Consider the following 20,521-nt stretch of genomic DNA (forward strand, 5'->3'; position numbering starts at 1 on the left):
TGGAATGAGGATGTCAATAACAATGTTTCTTGTCCTTTTTTGTGAAGTGGGAGAGGACACAGTCAGTTTAAAATTATTTGATTTTTTTTTCGGTTTTTATTAACTTCATCCTTTTTGATGAAACGCTGGAGTTTGGTTTTTTTGTTACAATTTTTTTTCTGATTACTTTCACTTAGTAATGATGCATATAAAACAAACTAAGTCATAAAAATATATATTTTTATCAAAACATTAATAAATTTCAGCCATATTTTTCAAATACCTGTTTACATTCTTTTATAAAAACATAAATAAATTTTAACCATTAAAATTACCAAGTATACAATCTTTCATAAAGCTAAGGTAAAGTTAAGCAAATAAATATTCAATTAAACAATATGCTGCCTACTCTGTAAAAACCATACATAACAGGCATACTAAAAGCATTTAAAACTGATGAGTCTTCGCACTAATGAGTAATTTTAAATGACCTATATTCAAACGATTGTATATTTCTTTCATTTTTAAAGTCACAATTATCAATTCTTGATTTTTTGCTTCCTACTTTTGAGAGCCATTCCTTCCTGTAAATAGAAAGAAAAAAAGATCTTGGTCACATGAAATTACGTAAAAAAAACCCAAATAAGTTGTCATCACTAACCATTTTGTGAAAAGCTTATTTAACAAAAACATAATACTCTAAACAAAATCAATTGCTAGCAATAAGATTGTGTAAACATGAATGATTTATTTTGTAATATTTGATAAAAAAAATATGTCCTCCAATGTCCTCCATTTAAAAAAAAATATGATCCCCTGCACCAGATTACAATGTATGTTCTGCAAATTGAAATTAAAATCTATTTACAAATAGTCAATTACATACATGTACTTGTTTCTCTACTTCAACAATTAAAATGATTTTGTATTTATTATGAGCTTATGAAATGAAAATTTACTCCTGGAAAATACTTAATATTTCTGTAAATTTATGAATTATCTCCCTCGTTGAGAATGTGAAATCACTTTATTTTTTTTAATTACTTGTTTCTGACTGTTTAGCTTCATGTATGTATGTACGTGGTTGTCTTGTCTTGAACTTCGACTATTATAAAAGTGACAGAATTTCAATTTTTCTATATATGACCAATATTATTAATTCACAGTATGTGTAAAGGTCTTGTAAAGGTGGTACATAACACTACAGGGAGATAACTCTGTAAAAATCAGCGAACTTTTTTACCATGTTCTATTGTTAAGGAAATATTAAGCTTCTCAAAGATCAAAATTAGTGTTTGTCAAACTGCTATATATATCCAATGAAATTTTTCCAATAACATGTGTGGTTCAAGGTTTTTGAAATTTTCATATCTTTTTCAAAGGGTCAATATAAATATTTTATCAAAATTTAATAAAAATTAAACAAGCCAAATCATTTTAGTCAAGGTGTTTGGTACCACCTTAAATGTATACTTCTGAAAATAAAGACCTAAAAAATTCTGAAGCCCTATCTGAAGACAAAAAAGGAAGGAAAAATACCAGATCAATTCCATCTAAATCTTTTGTATAATTACTTTCATATAAGTATTAGTTTACTGTGTTAAGTATGTGTATTTTCCAAAACCTGAAGCAATAAATTGTCATAAGACAATTGAAAAACTTACATAATTTTCATTTTACTTTCAGTCCCCTGGCATTGACCCTGCACAGTTCCTTGTGATGTGTTTTTTACCCATCCAACTATCCCATGTGACAGTGCTGTCTTCTGAGTATTCTGTTAAAAATTTGTACATGTGTATAATTGATTAAGCTTTATACATATTGTATTAAATATAATACAAACTTTTTATCAAACAAGACTTACATTAATCATAAAGGACAGTAGAAATTTATAAACAGAACCCTGCATAAAACAGAAACGTGTTTATTAGGTAAACTAAATCCTAACAACATGACAACATTTGAATATTCTTTGGTAGTTCAACCTCCGTAAAATGAACACAGGTTGTTTTTTTAACCCATAAAAAAATATTTTACCTATTGGATTGTGTTTATTTGCTGAAATTTCAGTTTTTAAACTGTAAAGCTGACAGAGAAAAGTAGAAATTTAATCTAAATCAGTGATATATAAAATATATATTTAAGCTTGAATCAAATATTTTATGTGACCTTTATTTTTTGGCTAAGCATTGCACTTACCTTTCTGAAAAAAACACCTGGAAAATTGAAAGATATATATAGTTTATACAAAAATTTGGCTAATTAAGTCATAGGTTGTATTAAATGATATGCAGAGTCAACCACCTTATATCTAAAGTGGCATGAATGTTAGTTAATCTGCATTTCATGTTTGCTTTATATGCTTTAATTGTGCTTATTAATTGCTGTGCTTGATAACATTAGTTATTTTGCATGATGTGCTTTATGTTTTATGTGTTTTATGTATTGTGCTTGTCAATGCTTGTCATGTATGTATGTCGGATAAAAGCTCTACAGAGCTTATGTTGTATTGTTATATGTATAACCGACTTTAAATAAATCTTTTATGCTTTTTTATGCTTTACGCTATTGTCATTTTTGGCAATATTGAAGCCACACAATATGCAATACACAGTATTAAATAAAGCAATAATTTGTTGGAAACACCAGTAATAGAACGTTAAACAGATTATCAGGTTTTCTTCATAAAGATATTGTAAAATCAGCCACTCGACACAATAAAAATTATATGTAGCATTTTAGCTAGTTTTATTTGCTCACACACCAAAAAAGGTTCACATTGTGGTTCACGGCTGATATTTTCTTACGATATCAATGTGTAGAAAACCTGACAATCGTAACATATTAATGGCTAATGCATTCCTTGTAAATGTATGTAGCCTGTAGGAATAGTATTTCCAGCAACACTTTACTTAGTTAAATAATAAATTATATACGGCGAACAGACTCTATGGGCGAACAAACTCAGGGCGAACATGTTATTAGGGCGAACGTTCCCGATACCGCCAATATATGAGGTTGTTTCAAACACAAGCCGTTACAAGGGGACTGTCCATTGCCAATATATGAGGTTGATTCAAACACGACAAGCCGTTACACGGGGCCTGTCCATTGCCAATATATGAGGTTGTTTCAGACACGACAAGCTGTTACAAGGGACAAGGGGCACATGTCCATTGCCACTTGTATATTTATTGAGCTTAAGCTGTTTCCTCTTAAATTGAATATTTTAATTCATTTCGCTAAATTGATAAAAATACCTTGAACTTTTCCAAAAACCTCAAAGTCAACAGAAGTTTTACTTTCTGCTTTTCCACCGGTGGCCATTTGTTTACATCGATACGAGTTACGTTGTAAGAACTTTTTTGATTGGACAAATTTGTTTTAGACTGGTTAAACTAAAGTTAAAATCCTACACCAGCTTCAAACTTTTTCTTAGTATCAGTAGAATTGAATCTGTGAAGTGTAGATTTCTTAGAATCATGAGCAACAAGCAGCATGTTGGAGACCTACCATTTATTGTAATAAGTATACTTATGATAATATTTATAATATTTATATTGCTGAGAGGGTAACACACAGCACACTACCTTTTTTCATTAGATAAAAAAAATAAAATTAAACAAACAAAAGAAGGGAGTGGGGCACAGGCACTTCTAGGCTGAATTTATATAAAAGCACAGTCGCTTGAATTTTAGTAATATATGTATGAAAAAAAAATTAAAAAAAATATCACTAAAATTCAAGCGACTGTGATAAAAGTAACATAATAAATCAGAGATTTAGACTCATGTCTGTGATGTTTTTATAGATATTTATAATTACACCTGTCCAAAAATGTACTACTAGAAGGAGATATTCCTGTAGTTGGTGATCGCAATACTGGTATACCAGTATTGTGCACAATACTGGTATAAAAATTTTGTACCAGTATTGTGATTTTTTTAAAAAAAAACAACAATACTGGTACATTATTGATATACCAGTATTGTAGTTGTATTGTAGACTATATTTTAAGGTGTATGATGTACCAAGATAATTTTAAGTGTATTTTTCATTTAGAAATATTTCCTTTTTGAGTTATATATATTACATGTATTATGTAAAGAAATTAGATAAAATCAGGATGAATTATATTTTATTCATATTAATCTTATAGCAATGATTGACATATAAATAATAAATGACATAAACGACATTGAATACATATGATAAAGTTAGAGCACTATCATGACTATAACAGTTGTTCATTATAAAAGCACTAAATACTGATAATGTATTGTCTATCTCACTCAATAATTACACTGGATACTGTTCAGAAATATGGGCTAATATGTTGGTGAATATGTTATCTTTACTTGAGCCCCAACGATCTCTCCACATTCTTTCATCAAGATAGTTTGGAAGAAGGTCTAATGATACACCTTTCATTACTTTGAACTTATATTTGGCCTTAGCCCAGTACGATTCAATGGCTTGTGTGTGCACCCCTGTTTCAGGGTCAACAAAATTCACTGAATGGTTGACTGTTGCATGTTGTAGTTTCAGATCTCTTTGTATATTGCAGTAAGCCTTCCACTGGTCTGAGTATATAATGGTACCAGGTTTCACTGCCTTTTCAATAATGGGTAATAACGTAGCTGCGTCTCTCTTCTCTACTAATTCCATGTAAGTAATGGCAGGTTTGAATGATGTGTCAGCCAGGCCAAATACCCATAATTCTTTCTTAGGTCGTCTACCTCTGTTGTATTTGGACTTGTGGTTGAATAGGCTCTCATCAATTTGGACCACCACTCCAGGTCCACCAAGTTCAATAGGTGTGTTGAGAAGCTTTGTGGAGCAGACATCACGTAGGTACTGATACATTTGTATCACAGTTTTTTCACCTATATCAACTTGCTTTACTACTGTATTTACTTTGCTTTCTTGACTCCATAAGTATATAGCATACAACCATTTATTAAGAGTGACCTTGGATTTCTCAAAGAAGGACCCTGTACGGATGGTGCGGTATGTGTGGCGTTTTTGACATCTTTGGTTGGTGCATCTCCATCCAAAACCATCTGATGTTGTTGGTCTAGCAACTAGCTCCATTGGTTTGGTACAGCATGTACAATTACATGAGTCTGCTAATAGTTTGTGGCTTTTCAAAAAAACACAATACTGGTACAATACTGGAATACAATACTGGTACACAATTTTTATACCAGTATTGTGCACAATACTGGTATACCAGTATTGCGATCACCAACTACAGGAGATCCGATATTTCATATTTATTATAAACAAAGTCAGATATACTGGTAGTTCATTTAATAGTAATGGCTGATTTGATGCAACCACTTGATTAATCAATGACCTAGCTGGTCTCACTAATTTGCAACAAGAAGAAATTTAAAGAAAAGAAGTGACAAGAAGGTTCAAAATGTTATTTGAAGAAAAAAATTAGCAACAAGAAAGTTTCAAAACCAGGTTTAATCCACCATCTACATAAGTACCAAGTCAGGAAGGTATCATACAGGTTCGTTCGTGCCCAATAAACTTTCGCACCCTACACATTCGCACCTCGCACATTTGCACCCAAGGTCCGTTCGCACTCTACACGTTCGCGCCCAATTATAATTCAAATTCCAGTTGAATAATTGGAAAATCATGATTGTTGTTATTAATTGCTTTGGTGTAAGTAAAACATTCAAGATTTTAAATGAAAAACACAAAAGATTATTGTATTTAACAGCTTGGTCCCTTTATCTGAAAAATAAAATATTGCAATACACTATTATAACGAAAACATGATAAAATTTATTCAACACACAAAAAAAAAACGCAGTCAGAATCTCACTTTATTTTGAAACAAGTCAATGAAACAAAGTTATAGCAATACACTAACCAAACATGATTAAGAGTTATTCAACACAAAATAAAACGTTGACAGAATCCCACTTTATTTAGAAAGGATTATTTTTTTTTTAACAATACACTATCCAAAACATGATTAAGATTTATTCAACACAAAAAAAAATGCTGTCTCACTTTATTTTGAGACAATGATAACAAATAAAAGAATACACTTGCCAAAACTTGATTACAAATCTGTAGTTATTAAACACAAAATCAATTAAAATTGGGCACGAACATGTAGGGTGCGAATGGACTTTGGGTGCGAACATGTAGGGTGTGAAAGTGAAAGGGGCGAACATGAGTGGGTGCAAACGTGATTGGGCACGAACGGACCCGGATTCAGTCAGGAATATGACACTTGCTGTCCACAACAGGGAGTTTAAAATTGGTAATTGAATTATGCAAATAAAAGCACATGGCAATTACTCTTAGTTTAAGACCATGTGTGAGGAGCTATTCAATTGACTAATTATTTCACTAAATGACCATAAAGAATTGAGAAAAATGTCTTAACAAAAAGAATAAAAGAATGACATCAATGTTCCATTTTTAGCAACATAAACAATATTTTGTGTTATTACAAAGTCTTCATGAAAAGCTTCTAAACATGCTAAATAAAGGCAGATACAACCTGATGTTGATATTTTTTTTGGGAAACTACTTGCTTTGCTTGGGCATTGCATTGGAAAGGTAACATTGCAAATAAAAACAAATGTGTGTGGCTTCATATCAATAAGGTACAAACATTCATTTTCTTTTGTACATAAGTGAGATACAAAAAAACCCCTAATAATCAAAGTAGTATTTCTTAACATTTAAAGCAATGTTGGTTACTTTCCTTTTCAGTGTCATTGAGATCATATATTTGGCAACTGGTAAATGCCAAATTTATTATCTTGACACATCCTGAACTATTTTACTCGATATCTTTCAAGGTATCCTCATAACACATTATAACATATAATTCAGCTAAAAAACCATGGGAACAAGTAATAGATTATCTTGGATTAGGACAATTAAAGTGAGAGCAAGTAGAACATGGAAAAGACCTTGTACCTAATTAAGAGACAAAAAAAATATGTGTTATTCAGCACAAGAAGGAAGATGATAGGTAGGTAAGCAGATACAAAAGGAAAATATGCATGTCACATTTTTTATTCAATACTAAAGTGTAGACAGTTTAGAACCTCTATTTGGAAACAATTATTATCCTGACATATGACAATGTTTTTTCTCCTGAAAGATCAAATGTTTTTTTGTAATATAGATCTTGTTCTACTATTAAAAGGTTGCATGCTTATGGCAAGTAAAAATTGAATAATGTCACTAACACAGAAAACTGGAACAATATTGATGACAAACAGAACATATATCTTGTTATATCTTTTACAGATATTCCTATGGGTAAAACAAATAAATTGTGATGATGTCCACAAAACTTCTTATTGAAATTGAAATCTATGGAATGAAACATCATATTTAGCAGTCAACGTTTCACTTTACTTTAAAAGTAGCAATAGTGGGTGAATATATATATTTATCTGATGTATCATTCATTTATTTTCAGGCTTTTAAGTACAAAAGATGGAGGTCAGATGACAAAAGCCGAAAGCCGAAAGGATTTTGTCCTGAAAGATTTCTGAATCCACTGAGCCATGGACTGACCAGTTGTTACACATGTGTCAGTATGCATTTGAAATATGATAAAGATATTAGTGTCATCATTTGTAGCCACAGCAACTACATATTTGAATAAGTAATGGTAATTATGGCATGAATTTATTCTTTGAAATTTTTTTCACATTATTAATTTTGAGTTATCTCCCTTTTGTTATTGAGTCAAAAGCGTTGAATTTAAGCATTTGCATAAAAAAGAGGCAGCAATCCTAATGAAATTTTAAAGTCATCTTCATGTCATTGTATGTTTTTGAATGATAGACAAGTATCTGTACAATGTATAGGTCAAGCAATAAATTGTCTACACCATAGTATCAGTGCTTATCATTTTTTCCAGCATTTTTACAGTTATTGTTTATGTGATCTAAAGTTTGGTAATATAAATTTTATAAATTGTATAATAGTTATACAGATATTTGTTGATAAACAATTATTTTTTACATACAACTGTAGTTTAATTGAGTTCAATTAGGTTTCTTTTTTTGGCTTATATATCATGATTTACAAATAAAGGTATATTAAAACTAGTAATAATGTTCTCCCCTTACTTTTTCATTGTTTACATTTGTTAATCTGTCTTTTCTTTAATTTTAACCTCAAGTTTTTAGAAAGCAATGGTGCAGGATTACAATAAAACTTTGAATCAGAAATTTTTCATTATATATGTGACATATAGCTACTTCCTGTTTGATCATACTAAATATTTTTTGATTTGCTGATTTTTTGTCACACATTTCTCCAGTACTCCACTGCCATGAAACTTTATAACAGTCTTGCAACTTGTGAAGTCTACTTTTCTTTTCTTTTTCATGTTTTTATAATACTGTAAATTCATGTTTTTATTATTGCGTAAAAATGTGACAGGGTTATCATCGCAATAATTAAAACTCGCATTTTGAAATTTTTTACATGCATCAAACAGGATTTTTCTGAATATCGCAAAAATTAAAATTGCATTTTAGTCTAAAATGACAAAATTGCATTAATAAATGCACACAATTATTTCTGAATTACAGTACTCTGGCTATGGATATCCCTGCACTGAAGAAAGGGGTATAATTTTCTTAGAAACCACCAAAAAAGGCATTTTGAAATTTGGAAGATTCATGTGGCAATACTAGACTGTGTTATGCTTTCAACATTCAACACTCATCAACTTTCTGTTACTGTGCTTTGTCAATATAGGCTTTGGGGATATCACAATAGTAATTGCTCAAACAGTTTACCAGATTGCCAGTTGAATTCTTCTCCAAAAAAGTCTGATCAACTGGTAAATTATTTTTACAAATTGTTTCAAATTGTCTTGACAGATCCAAAAAGAACTTACAGGTTACCACTTATGCTGACAAGTTCAAATTGTTAATTTATTTCTGGCATTGTAGGTTGAAATAAAGGGGGATGGGTGAACAATGCACTCATGGAGCTGCAGTGAACTGGGTCTCGCTGGGTGTAATATCTAGAAGATGCTTTATATTAGGTAAGAGTTGGTCACTGCTTCCATATATTTTTAAAAATAATCACTTTTCATTTGTTTTGTGGTAAATGTATCCTAATACACTATGGAATTTATCCATTTCAGGAGCACATACTGTCTGTGATTAAATGTTGAAGACATCAATATCTTAGTCAAATTTTCAGGGAATATATTTAATTGAGACAAAGGGTCTTAAAGATCAAGAAATATACATTTTTTACAATATTTTACTTATCAAAAGGCTTAGTTTTCTGTAGTCAACTACCACTTTTATTTCACAGCAGCAAAAAGTTAGACAATGGGTTACTCTGAACCATTTTCAATTTAATGTGTGTTATTTGTCCAAACTTTAATAGAAAGAGAGAAAGTTAAAAAAAAGATAAGATCTCCAGATAGTTTGACATGGCCAAGTCTGATGAGTAATTTCCCTTCTAGATGATCTTTACTCCTTTTTTTGGGGGTGTTTTTTTGCAGAATCAAAAGAAGTTTAAGAGAAACTGTAAAAAAAATTAAAAGATATGCAATTAGGTCAACATGAGTGTAATCTTCTGTGGACTCCTTACAGTTTTTTGTGGGAAACTATATTGGTGATCATGGTGATTGACAGAAAGTGTCAATAGCAAAAATGATCAGCAAAATAAGATTACAAATAATAAAATAATAAAAGGATTATTTCCCCTTAAATAATAAATTTGATCAATTTTATAGTTCAAACTGATATCTTAAAAACTGTAATATGTAGAGTGAAGACTGAAACTTTGAACAGCAATATGACCCGAAACCCAGGATGACCAATGAGTCATTATTAAAAAAATTGTCAATCAATTCCTGCAAGGAGTAATTTTACTCATATTTTAATTTTTTCTTCCATTATTTTGTTAACTATAGTTGGGACCCAAAAACTCATTCAACAAAAATTATCTGGCTAAGGAAGATTTTTAATTATTGTTTCATTCAAAACATACATTTTTCTTTCTTCATATCAATTCTATGCAGGTGAGTAATACAGGCTAACGGGAGACTCTAATTTATTTATAATAAGCAATAAATAAAGCTACCTATGTAATGTTGTTATGAAACCAATAAGACATATGTACTTTAACTATTGTTACACATAAGTGCAAATTAAACATTATTTTTACTCTCAGTCAATATAAGAGGGTATGGAAGGGGTCTTTCGTTTCTGTATTCTTTAATTTTTTGGTTCATTTTTTCTGATTCATTACATTTTTTGCCAAAGTTTTGCATTTTATTTTCTCTATTCTTCATTGTTTTGTCCTTTTTTTAGGTCCAATTTTCTGGAGATTAAGCTCTTTATACTCTTTTCTATAAACCTCATTCAGACTCTCAGGTTTCCATGGTGAGTGAAAGGTAAAAAAAGTCTGTACTAAAAAAAGCACACAGTTATTAATTCAGTTTAAGTACCCAAAGTTACATACACAATTGCTCATCCTTATTATGTGCATTTTACAACAATAATTTTTTACAGACAAAATTCATCAATGAAGTAGATTTTGAAAATTGCCACTTCTAATGCAGGAAATTATCATATCTCTTGAGATTATATAATAAGCTCTCAGTAAACATTTTCGTTTTTGATTAAAATTAGTCAATATTTGCATCTATTATTTAAAGTTTCATCAAATTCACATCAAGTCGTGAGTTTTTATACATTTACCAAAGTGTTTGGATAGAGGAAAACAAATAGAAACCTTTTATCCTCTTGTTTAGTAGTCATCTAATTCTGATCAATGGTCGTGTTAATTCTGTCATCAATATACTTGGTCATAGTATGATGGATTTTTTTGTATATCGGTCAATTAATTAAATTTAATTATTGGAGATCGATTGAAGTAGAAGTATTTGGTTGTTTTAAAACCCCTCACTCATAAATCTTCAGTTACAGAGAGTTTATTGCATTCAGTGTATTGGTCCCATTAATTTATTTTTCTTAGAGTCCCTGACCTATGTTTGATAATCAAAAGTAAAATCATAAAGTTGTCTTCATTTAGAATTCAGTTGTCTTTTACTTATGCCATGACAGATCCAATTGTACTGTTGCTGTACAATTGTATCTAGTATACATGGTTGAAAATCATAAGTTACTATGAATTATAATCAAAATAGCTCTTTCTGGGGAACTTTATTTTAAATTTTATTTAAACTTCTTTTAGTTTTAAAATAGCTTCTAAAACTACAGTAATTTAAATACAACAGATCACATGTGAGAAAATTCTTAAATTTGCTTTTGTGCCTGTAATGGAATTATTCTGTACCCAAATTCATTACCAAATGCTGAACCAAAGAATGTTCACATCCAAGACTACTTTTTTTTTTGCTCTACAGCATATCTTTTTCATTATTTTTTTAAGGTTTTAAAAAACTTTTTTTTAGTACAAGTTAAAATGAAATTAGAAATAATAAAATTCAGAGTTAAATAAGTAATGTATTGATTATGTACTTATGAATTCTGTTTGATGAAATATTTAAAATCATCCTGTTGACATCAATAACATAGTTAACTCTGGAAATATCAAAGTTTGTCTTTGTAAATACTTTAATTAAAGTCTGACATTTAAATATATATAATTTCCAATTGAAAAAGGGCTTTTCTGTCCAACAGAGTTAAATTTTGAACATAGATACCTGTATTAACATATTCTATTCATTAAATCATATCAAACTTGAATCCTAACCAATTGGTGGTCGTTGAGTTTTAAATCTTTAACATTTCTAATCTTGTTACAGTAATATTGTTTCTGAAAGATATTTTTTTCCATTTTACACCCGTTGATATTTTTACAAATATTTAATTAAATCAGTCGTAAACCATTTGTAAGTCAACAAAAGCGGAATCTGTTTGTTCATAGATTTGCACTAGGCTTGGTATTCGTTGAGTATTTGATTGTTTTATCAATAATTGAAAACCAAATATGATAAAGTGGTGATATTGTATATACCAACAGGGAGAAATATAAGAATGTATGGAGGTACTAGAATGTTTTGACAAGCAGAAATCTTGTCAAGGAATTAACCTAAGCAGTACAGAAAAGGTAGGAATTTTTTCTTTTCTCTCTCATTATACGGTTATTATATTAATGTGTTTAGGAAACAATCTCAATCTTGTGTAGTATTGAAAGATCTTCAATTTAAAAAAATAAATTTATCCTCATTTAAAGTTAACATGTTTTATTAAAGTATATTTCTATTTTATTAAAAACAATAATCTAGAACAATTTTCACTACACATCCTTGTGATATTTTGTCTTCATTGGCAAGTGTGTTTCTATATATTAAATGGAAGATGTGATATGACTCAACGAAACAACTCTCCAGAAAAGACTATATGACACAGAAATTAACAACTATAGGTTGCTTTATGGCCTTCAACAATGAGCAAAGCTGATACCATTCTGTCTGTTTCAAATGTTTTAAATATCTCTTGAGAGAACCTTACAAATGAATGGTATCTAACTTCACAGATATGTTTTTATGAACAGTTAAAACAAACTTGGGTAATAATGGTTAAAGTGAAATTTAAACATGGCAGCTGTGTCCAAAAATAGCAATAAAATAGATAGAGGATACCAAATAGATAGTTAAACTCATTAGTCTAAGACTTACAGGCATGGCAAAAAATGACAAACAACAGTCTACAAAACACAGAAAAACTTATGACTGGGCAGTATGAACCCCAACACAAACAAGAGTTGATCTCAGGTGCTCCGAAGGGTAAGCAGATCCTCTTCCATCCGTAGTCTACGAAACACAACACAGAAAAAATTATGACTGGGCAGTATGAAGCCCAACACAAACACAAATTTTCAAAATGATGACTTCAACTTCACCACTTAGAACCCTTGGTTTATTACTATCTTACTTAAATATTGAGTTTTTCTGACTGCCTTAAATGTAACCCAAACCTAATTGTGGTTGAAATCCAGAAGATTTGTAAACTATCCAAAAAATCTATATTTTGAACCTAATTAGAGGAAAACTGGCATAGCTTTGAAAGAAAAACTTCACAAATCATCAAGTTTTACTTTCTCTAACATATCACTTCTCATCTTTAAAAATAGTTGACTTAATACATGATTCTACTCCTTTAGGATTTTATAGTTCATTAATCAGGTTAAGGTTTTCGTTTAAGGAAGTCATAAGTTTAAGTTTTTGTCGAGCCTGCGACTTTAGTTCCAGAAAGCTTGACATAGTCTGTGATCCATCGGTGGCAGTGTTAACTAACTTCTTAAAAGCGTTATATTTTAGAAGGCGGAAGACCTGGATGCTTCATACTTTGAATATAGATGCCTTATCATGGCTTATGTTACAAAATTTCTGTCAGTCACATGTCCACTGTCCTTGACCTCATGGTTCAATGACTACTTGAAAAAAGTTAAGATTATTTGTAATGTTAATTTCTCTCTTATTATAAGTAATAGGATAACTATATTTGGTATGTGCGCAACTTGCAAGGTCCTCATGCCTGTCATACAGTTTTCACTTGACCTCAACCTCATTTCATGGATCAGTGAACAAAGTAAAGTATATTTGGTGTATGGATGGATTGTAAGGTGTACATCTTCAAATGGCAGGTGTCATCTGACCTTGTCCTCATTTTCATGGTTCAGTGGTTATAGTTAGGTTTTTTGTGTTTTGGTCTTTTTTTCTTATACTGTATGCAATAGTGTACTGTATTTGATGTATGGAATGATTGTAAGCTGTTCATGTGTAGCAGGCAGGTGTCATCTGACCTTGACCTCATTTTCATTTTTTGTCAAAGTTAAGTTTTTGATTTTTGGTCTTTTGTCTAACAATATATGCAATAAGTCAACTATATTTGGTGTATGGAAATATTTTATGATGTACATGTCAGCCTCAGAAGGTTTTATTTGACCTATATCTCATTTTCACAGTTCATTGCTCAGTGTTAAGTTTTTTGTGTTTTGGTCTGTTTTTCTGAAACTATAAGCAAAAGGTCAACTAAAGTTGTTGTATGGAAGTATTGTAAGCTGTAAATGTCTGTGTGGCCGCAGGTATCATCTGACCTTGACCTCATTTTGGGGGTTGATTGGTCAATGTTAAGTTTTTCATGGTTAAGTTTGTTTCTTAGATACTATAAGCAAAAGGTCAACTATATTTAATGCATAGATTGATGGTAAGGTGTGCATGTATTTCTCATCTGACCTTGACCTCATTTTCTTTGATCATGTTAAGTTTTATGTGATAGTTGAAGTAAAACTTTATATTTAGGACTATCAACATAAAATCAATGGTTATTAAAGAAAGCTAGACATTTCAGCGTCAATGCACTCTTGTTGTTTAAGGTAATTTTCCATGAAGTTGAGGTTAAATCAACATGAAACATAGTACACATGTTCATTATTATGATTTTTGTCGAGCCTTCGACTTTAGTTGAAAAAGCAAGACATGGTTTCATCAAGTTAACATTACATACAGTCTGCAGTTAAAGTTTTTAAAACATTTATTAGATTCATAAACTATCCTGGATTTTTACCAAACTTAGACAGAAGCTTCTTACAATCAGAAGATAGTAGCAAGAGGAATATTTTTATTGATTTTTTTCCCTTATTATTGTTGAGCCTAGCTGCCATTAACAGCAAAAGTAGGCGAGACACTGGGTTCCGCGGAACCCTTACAATTTTTTTTAAAATATGCCTTTTACAAGGAAATTTGGCAAAATAGGGAGGGTTTACCATAGAACCCTATTTTATTTTATTTGCAAATGATTATAACTTCAGAACAGTTACTGATAGACACATGGGAACATATGGCCTTGAGCATTTTTTTAATTTACAAAAAAGTCTTAAAAAATTGGAGAATCTAAAGAATTGAAAATGTCTGAGAATGCTTGAATATCATGTAAATGGTCATAATTGCTACCCCTTACACCATAAATATTCCTGTTTGTCATACCAAGATAATTGGAACTATATTTAGAGTTAGTCCCAAGGGGTCATCTCCACCCCTATCATTTAAATATGTTCTTATATCTTGTAAATGGTTACAATCCTCACCCCTTAACCAAATATATTTTCTGATTTGTCATGGCAATATGATTTGAATATTATACAGGGTTAGTCCCAAAGTGTCATCTCTACCCCCTGTATTTTGAATATGTTCTTATATCTTAATAAGTGTTACAATCATTTCTTGTTTTAGTTGAATTTTGAATTTATTCATTTCTGTTTGAGAAAATTTATCATGTCTATACCAATAATATTTTGCATGAATCTCAGTTTTTGTAGAAAATAAATATTAAATTGACGATTTGATAACAAAAAAACAGATTATTTAATTCGAGTTTTTATGCAGTTTCTGTTGTAATAAATTACCATTGCAAGTAATAAATTACCATTGCAATATTTATTACATTTGCACAAACCAAGTTAGTGTAAAATCAACAGGTGAAATTGGCAATTAAACTGTCTGTTCTTTGAAATGAGTCAAACTATGAAAGTCTTTTTTAAGTTTATTTTCTTGCTTCTACTTTAATCATTCTTTTGTTAACAGCTCATTTATTAAATTATTTTTGGAGTTGTTCATAGCATATTTTAATATACATACAAAAAAAATCTTGAATAACCAGAGTTGGTCCAAAGTTTTAACCATTAAAATTTTGCATAGAATTGACACAATTGTGGTATTTTGCCAATAGAGATATTAGTGCGAACCAGCAGATTTGATAACAACTGATGTTAAAAAGATTTAGAGAACTGTAAATACTATATAAGCATTTGAAAAAAAATAAGTACTTTTGAAAAAAATGAAACACCAAAACTCTCAAGGATGTACACCTCTGAGGAGCCAAAAATTTCTAGAATTAAACTTTTTTCTAAACCTGATTTTGGGTTTATATGACTGTAAAAAGATAATTGGTGAAGAAAAAATCATATGGTGGTGTGCTTCTTTTTTGGATACGGCCCTCTGAATGTACCCAATTTTGATGATTTTTCCATTTTTCATCAATTTTTACTCATTTTGGGGCTTTTATGGTGAAAAAAATCACAGTTCCACAATTAAACTTTTTTTCATACTCTCAATAAAGATGGAGGGGACCAATCAATAAATTCAACTCCAAAAAACTATAGGTAGGTGTTAATATAAGAAAGCTTTATCATATTTTATGCTTTTTCGTGTCTAATTTACCATTTTGTCAATTTGGTAAATTTGTGATTTTTCTCTGTTTAAAGAACAAAATGCATATTTTTTCAACTTCCTTGTTATAAATGATTGAAAAAAATACATATCTATGAAATTTGAAAAAAAAAGTTATATGGGATGTTTATGTTTCTGGTAAAGTCATTTTTGCACCCCTCACCCATTTTTCTCAAAATTTTACTAAAAAAGACTGACTTGATTAGTAATAAAATTTGAAAATTTCATTACTCAAAAACTACTAAATGAAAATACACAATTCTTTCAGAAAGTTAAGTTTGATTATGATAATTATCAAATACATTGCTATTTTCCACTTATATCACATGTTTTGGAAATAATTCCAGAACGAGATTTCAATGAGACTGAACGAGACTGAAATGTCAAAAGAATACATCCTTAAAAGAGAGGTGAAAGATACCAGAAAGAAATTCAAACTTATAAGTGAAAAAAGAACAACTGACAACACTAAGGCTATAAAAGAAAAAAAAATCAACAGACAAACGTACATAAGTACACAAAACACAACAGCAGAACACTAAAGACTGAGCTACACAAACCCCTAGAAAAATTTGGGGTGATTTCATGTTCCCTGTGAATAAAAATTCACAACAACAATTGAGTGGGTTAAAATATTTGAAAACCTTTGAAATAATCTTGGTCACAATACATTAAGGACATAAGTGGAAATCTATATAAAGTTAACAATCTGACAACCACTGCTGTGCTGTAACTGAGTTATCTTGTTCATCGGTCAAAACTCTTTAGATAGTCAACATTTATCAAAATTTTTGTTTGCACTTGGCTTAAGTACTTTTGTCTGGACAATTATCATGTAAACTGAAAAGGAGTTGATTTTTCCCATTTTACCACGAAATTTTAAACGATTTATGAAATTATTTATTTTTTTATAGGTTTTGACTGAAATAATTTTATTTGGTCACTATTAAGCTCAAAGGGATAAAGTAGCTAATATTGCTAAGGGTATTCACTGTATTCATTGCCAGTCCTTTACAAACTTTTCTTTTTTTCATTTCTCCTAAAAGTCATATTGATTAAATTATGAACTTAGCATTCAGAAGAATCTTATTGAAACTTTCATATCAAAGGTATATTCTATTCATATTCTTGATTCTAATTATTCATATTCATATCTTTATATTTTGTATAAAGTAATAAGGCCATTTTTGCATAGATGATCTCTTATGAAATATAATGATATGGTTCTTTACAAACTGTGTATCATGGTTTTGGCCTTAGAATGAACTTTTTAATTTGTACTATGTTTTTGTCTGTGTGAGTGTCGAAAAAAAGGGGGATCTTTCATGGACTTGTACAATGTTTTTTTTAAATTGAACAGTGAAATGTTGGTGTAGGATATACCCTAAAATAAACAGCAACAGCATATTTTTAATGTTTGCTTGATTGTCAAGTTTGTTACAGACATCAAATTTACTGCTTTGAAATTATAAGGTTGTAAGGATAAGTATAATAAAGCTAGAAAGTTTAAATGAGCATTATATTATAGAATGTCTTTTCAGTCACGAAAAAAAATCAAAACAAAAAACATATTATACTCTTCCTAGTTTGCTTAGGATTCTGTCAATTGAAAAAGGATTTTATCATGAAATATTTGAAACCAGTTGAATCACACTTTGTGTTAGATGTTAAACAACAAAACAACATTTTAAGTGTGAACCATTTATGTTGCATTAAGTTGAATAATGATGACCAGTTAATTTGAACAAGCTTAAAATTAAGATATTGTCGGAGCCTTTTTTGTTTAAAACCTGTTTGTTTAAAAATATCAATAGATCTGCCATTGTGTTAATTGTAATGTTAATATTTGTGTGTAGGATGATGTGAAGCTGGACCGCTATCAATTTCCTATCAAATAGCAATTTTCACTAACGTAGAAACTTTTTTAATATTGAAAAATCATTATTCAAGATAGTTTTTTAATGATTAAACATTGATCCTCATGGTACCGGGTAGAATGCCCGTGATAAATTACTATTCTATAGAGAACAATATCCTGCAGTTCAGTAAAAGCCAATCTAGTTCACTTTTCTATAATATATAATGGCTGATTATAATACTTGTATGAGCAGTATTATAGAAATAAGATGTTTCATATTGAACATGCAGTGCTCTTTTTTTTTTTTAAACAGAAAAATAACATTTTTTTCATTGACAGAGCACTTGAAACTTTTTATGTAAATTGTTATTTAATTCTATATAATGGCAAACAATAGATATATTAATTTCAATAAAGATGATAAAGAAAAGAAATGCTCATATATTTCTCATCAATATAATTAGTATTTTTCCAAGTATAAGTGGACGGGGCATATAGAGTTAGCAGTAGTCTTGTTTGCTTCCTTTGTTTTAGATCTGTCAAACCAGCTTTTAATAATCTTCATCATTTGATCTCGGGCAATCATATGACAGCTCCTAATTTTTATGTACTATTTAAATGGTATTTCACCAATTATAATCATTTTAGACAACATTAATTTTCTCACATTTCTTTCAAGACTGGCTTTTTATCTCTTTCCAATTACTTTATTCCTTCACAAATAAAAACTGGCTGCTGTGAATATGTAGCCAAATGTGCTGAAAGTTGTGTTAAACACCAACAATTAATCAATTTATCTTTTAGACACATCATCTTACTATTTGAATGAAATATAGATGAATATAATTTTGTCTGATCATTTTGAATTGATGATGCTCAAGCTCTTGCAGCCAATAAAACCCTGTTAAAAAGTACAAATAAACTGTTTGAAGTAAATCTTGATACAATTTACTTAACTCTGGCTCGATCAGCCTTTTGGTCTGGACATAATAAGCGGCATATCTTATCTTCCTATTACTTTGACTTTGTTTTGGTCCTAAATATGAATGTTATGAATGTTATATTTGCCACTGAACTTTAAGCATCCATCATCAAATAATCAAACATAACATGAGTGATTGTTGGTGAAATTTCTTTTGACATCACTGAGATGTTGTATTAGTGTTTTATACCACACAGAAATTATCAAACAGAAGACTAAGGAAGACGTTTGTTTTGTAAGAGGTCTTCGGCTTCCAGGAGTCTTTAATTGAAATATTGTTTATATATATGAACAAATATGATATAAATGCCAATGAGACAACTCTCCACCCAAGTCACAATTTGTAAAAGTAAACCAGTACTGGTCAAAGTAAGGACTTCAACAGCGAGCCTTGGCTCACACACCAAACAGCAAGCTATAAAGGGCCCCAAAATTGAACAGTGCAAAATCTTTCAAACAAGAAAATCAGCTGGCTAATCTAAATAAAAACCTAGAAACGAGAACAACTTATGAACCACATCAACAAACAACAACCACTGAACAACAGGTTCTTAGATTAGAACAGGTACATACAAAAGCAGCGCGTTTAAAGGTTTTAACAGGCACCAACCTTCACCCTAACATAGAAAGACACACTATAAAATATCAATTGAAATATTGTTTACCGGTATGTACAATTTGAAAAGTTTATCAGATTTTGAAAAAGTAGTTTGTAAATGGTAATACATTTTTAAATACTAAAATATCTTTCAAAGGTTAACTAGAACAAGGTATAGAAATATTGGGGGGAAGGGGTTGTTTGATTTTGTTCACTAACATAATCTGTCAGAAAGGAGGGAGCCTTACATTTAAGACCTGTGTTTCCATTATGCCATACCAACTGAATGTTGAAGATCATTTGCAACAATTTCTTTCCCCAATCCAACAAATATCTTTTTCTAGTGGCAGTCCAAATTGCTCATCCCCATTACGTATGAAATATTTGTCACTGGACATTATGAAAGCACAATTGATCAATTAATATATTAAAATATATGTCTTATGAAAAACATTTTTAAAGATTATATTTTATAAGTGTATGGGGACCTTGGGCGTAATTTGAGATAGGTATTTATTGAATGGTTTGCCGTTATCTGTTAAAGACCAGTGTATATATTGTGCTACTGGTGAAAGAATTTTAAACTGTCATTTTATTAAATGTGTTGAAATTTTTTGATAATATATTAGTACTTGATTTTTGTGATTTTTATCTTGTAGTACCCAAATATTTGAAGAGGACCGCTCCTACCTAGAACGATATCAATTTCAAGGGTACACTTTCAATAGAAAGTAGGTATTAATTTAAATATTACTTCAATCTGAGATAAATACCCCTATTTTTTTCACTACTGTGTTTTTATTAAAGAAGATAATGATGGACGTGTTACCATTATCGATAAATATCAGTATTCAGTACGAATTTCTATATGGAAGC

General features: G+C 30.2%; 3 protein-coding genes across 5 annotated transcripts in view; 1 reads left to right on the top strand and 2 right to left on the bottom strand.

The window, feature by feature from the left end:
* Positions 1-205: 205 nt before the first annotated feature.
* Positions 206-3,343, bottom strand: LOC139514290 (acylphosphatase-2-like). The gene is made up of 4 exons (XM_071303308.1): positions 3,240-3,343; positions 2,179-2,195; positions 1,644-1,753; positions 206-563 (listed from the first exon to the last, which is right to left on the bottom strand). Exons 1-4 carry the CDS (start codon positions 3,304-3,306, stop codon positions 449-451), a joined length of 309 nt encoding a protein of 102 aa, XP_071159409.1. The 5' UTR covers positions 3,307-3,343; the 3' UTR covers positions 206-448.
* A 935-nt stretch (positions 3,344-4,278) lies between these two features.
* Positions 4,279-5,073, bottom strand: LOC139515275 (uncharacterized). The gene has a single exon (XM_071304840.1). The coding sequence runs from the start codon at positions 5,071-5,073 to the stop codon at positions 4,279-4,281; it is 795 nt and encodes a 264-aa protein (XP_071160941.1).
* A 2,432-nt stretch (positions 5,074-7,505) lies between these two features.
* LOC139514291 (uncharacterized) overlaps positions 7,506-20,521 on the top strand; it is a 50,896-nt gene continuing 37,880 nt past the window's right edge. For 2 of the 3 annotated variants that reach the window (XM_071303310.1, XM_071303311.1), the window contains exons 1-4: positions 7,506-7,642; positions 8,940-9,034; positions 11,998-12,084; positions 20,305-20,376. The gene's annotated coding sequence lies outside the window, so the exon portion shown is untranslated. Of the gene's footprint in view, positions 7,643-8,939; positions 9,035-11,728; positions 12,085-20,304; positions 20,377-20,521 lie in introns of those variants that run through there. The other variant, XM_071303309.1, reaches the window with a different exon arrangement.

The sequence above is a fragment of the Mytilus edulis genome, chromosome 3, assembly GCF_963676685.1.
Source record: "Mytilus edulis chromosome 3, xbMytEdul2.2, whole genome shotgun sequence".
Classification (NCBI taxonomy): Eukaryota; Metazoa; Mollusca; class Bivalvia; order Mytilida; family Mytilidae; genus Mytilus; species Mytilus edulis.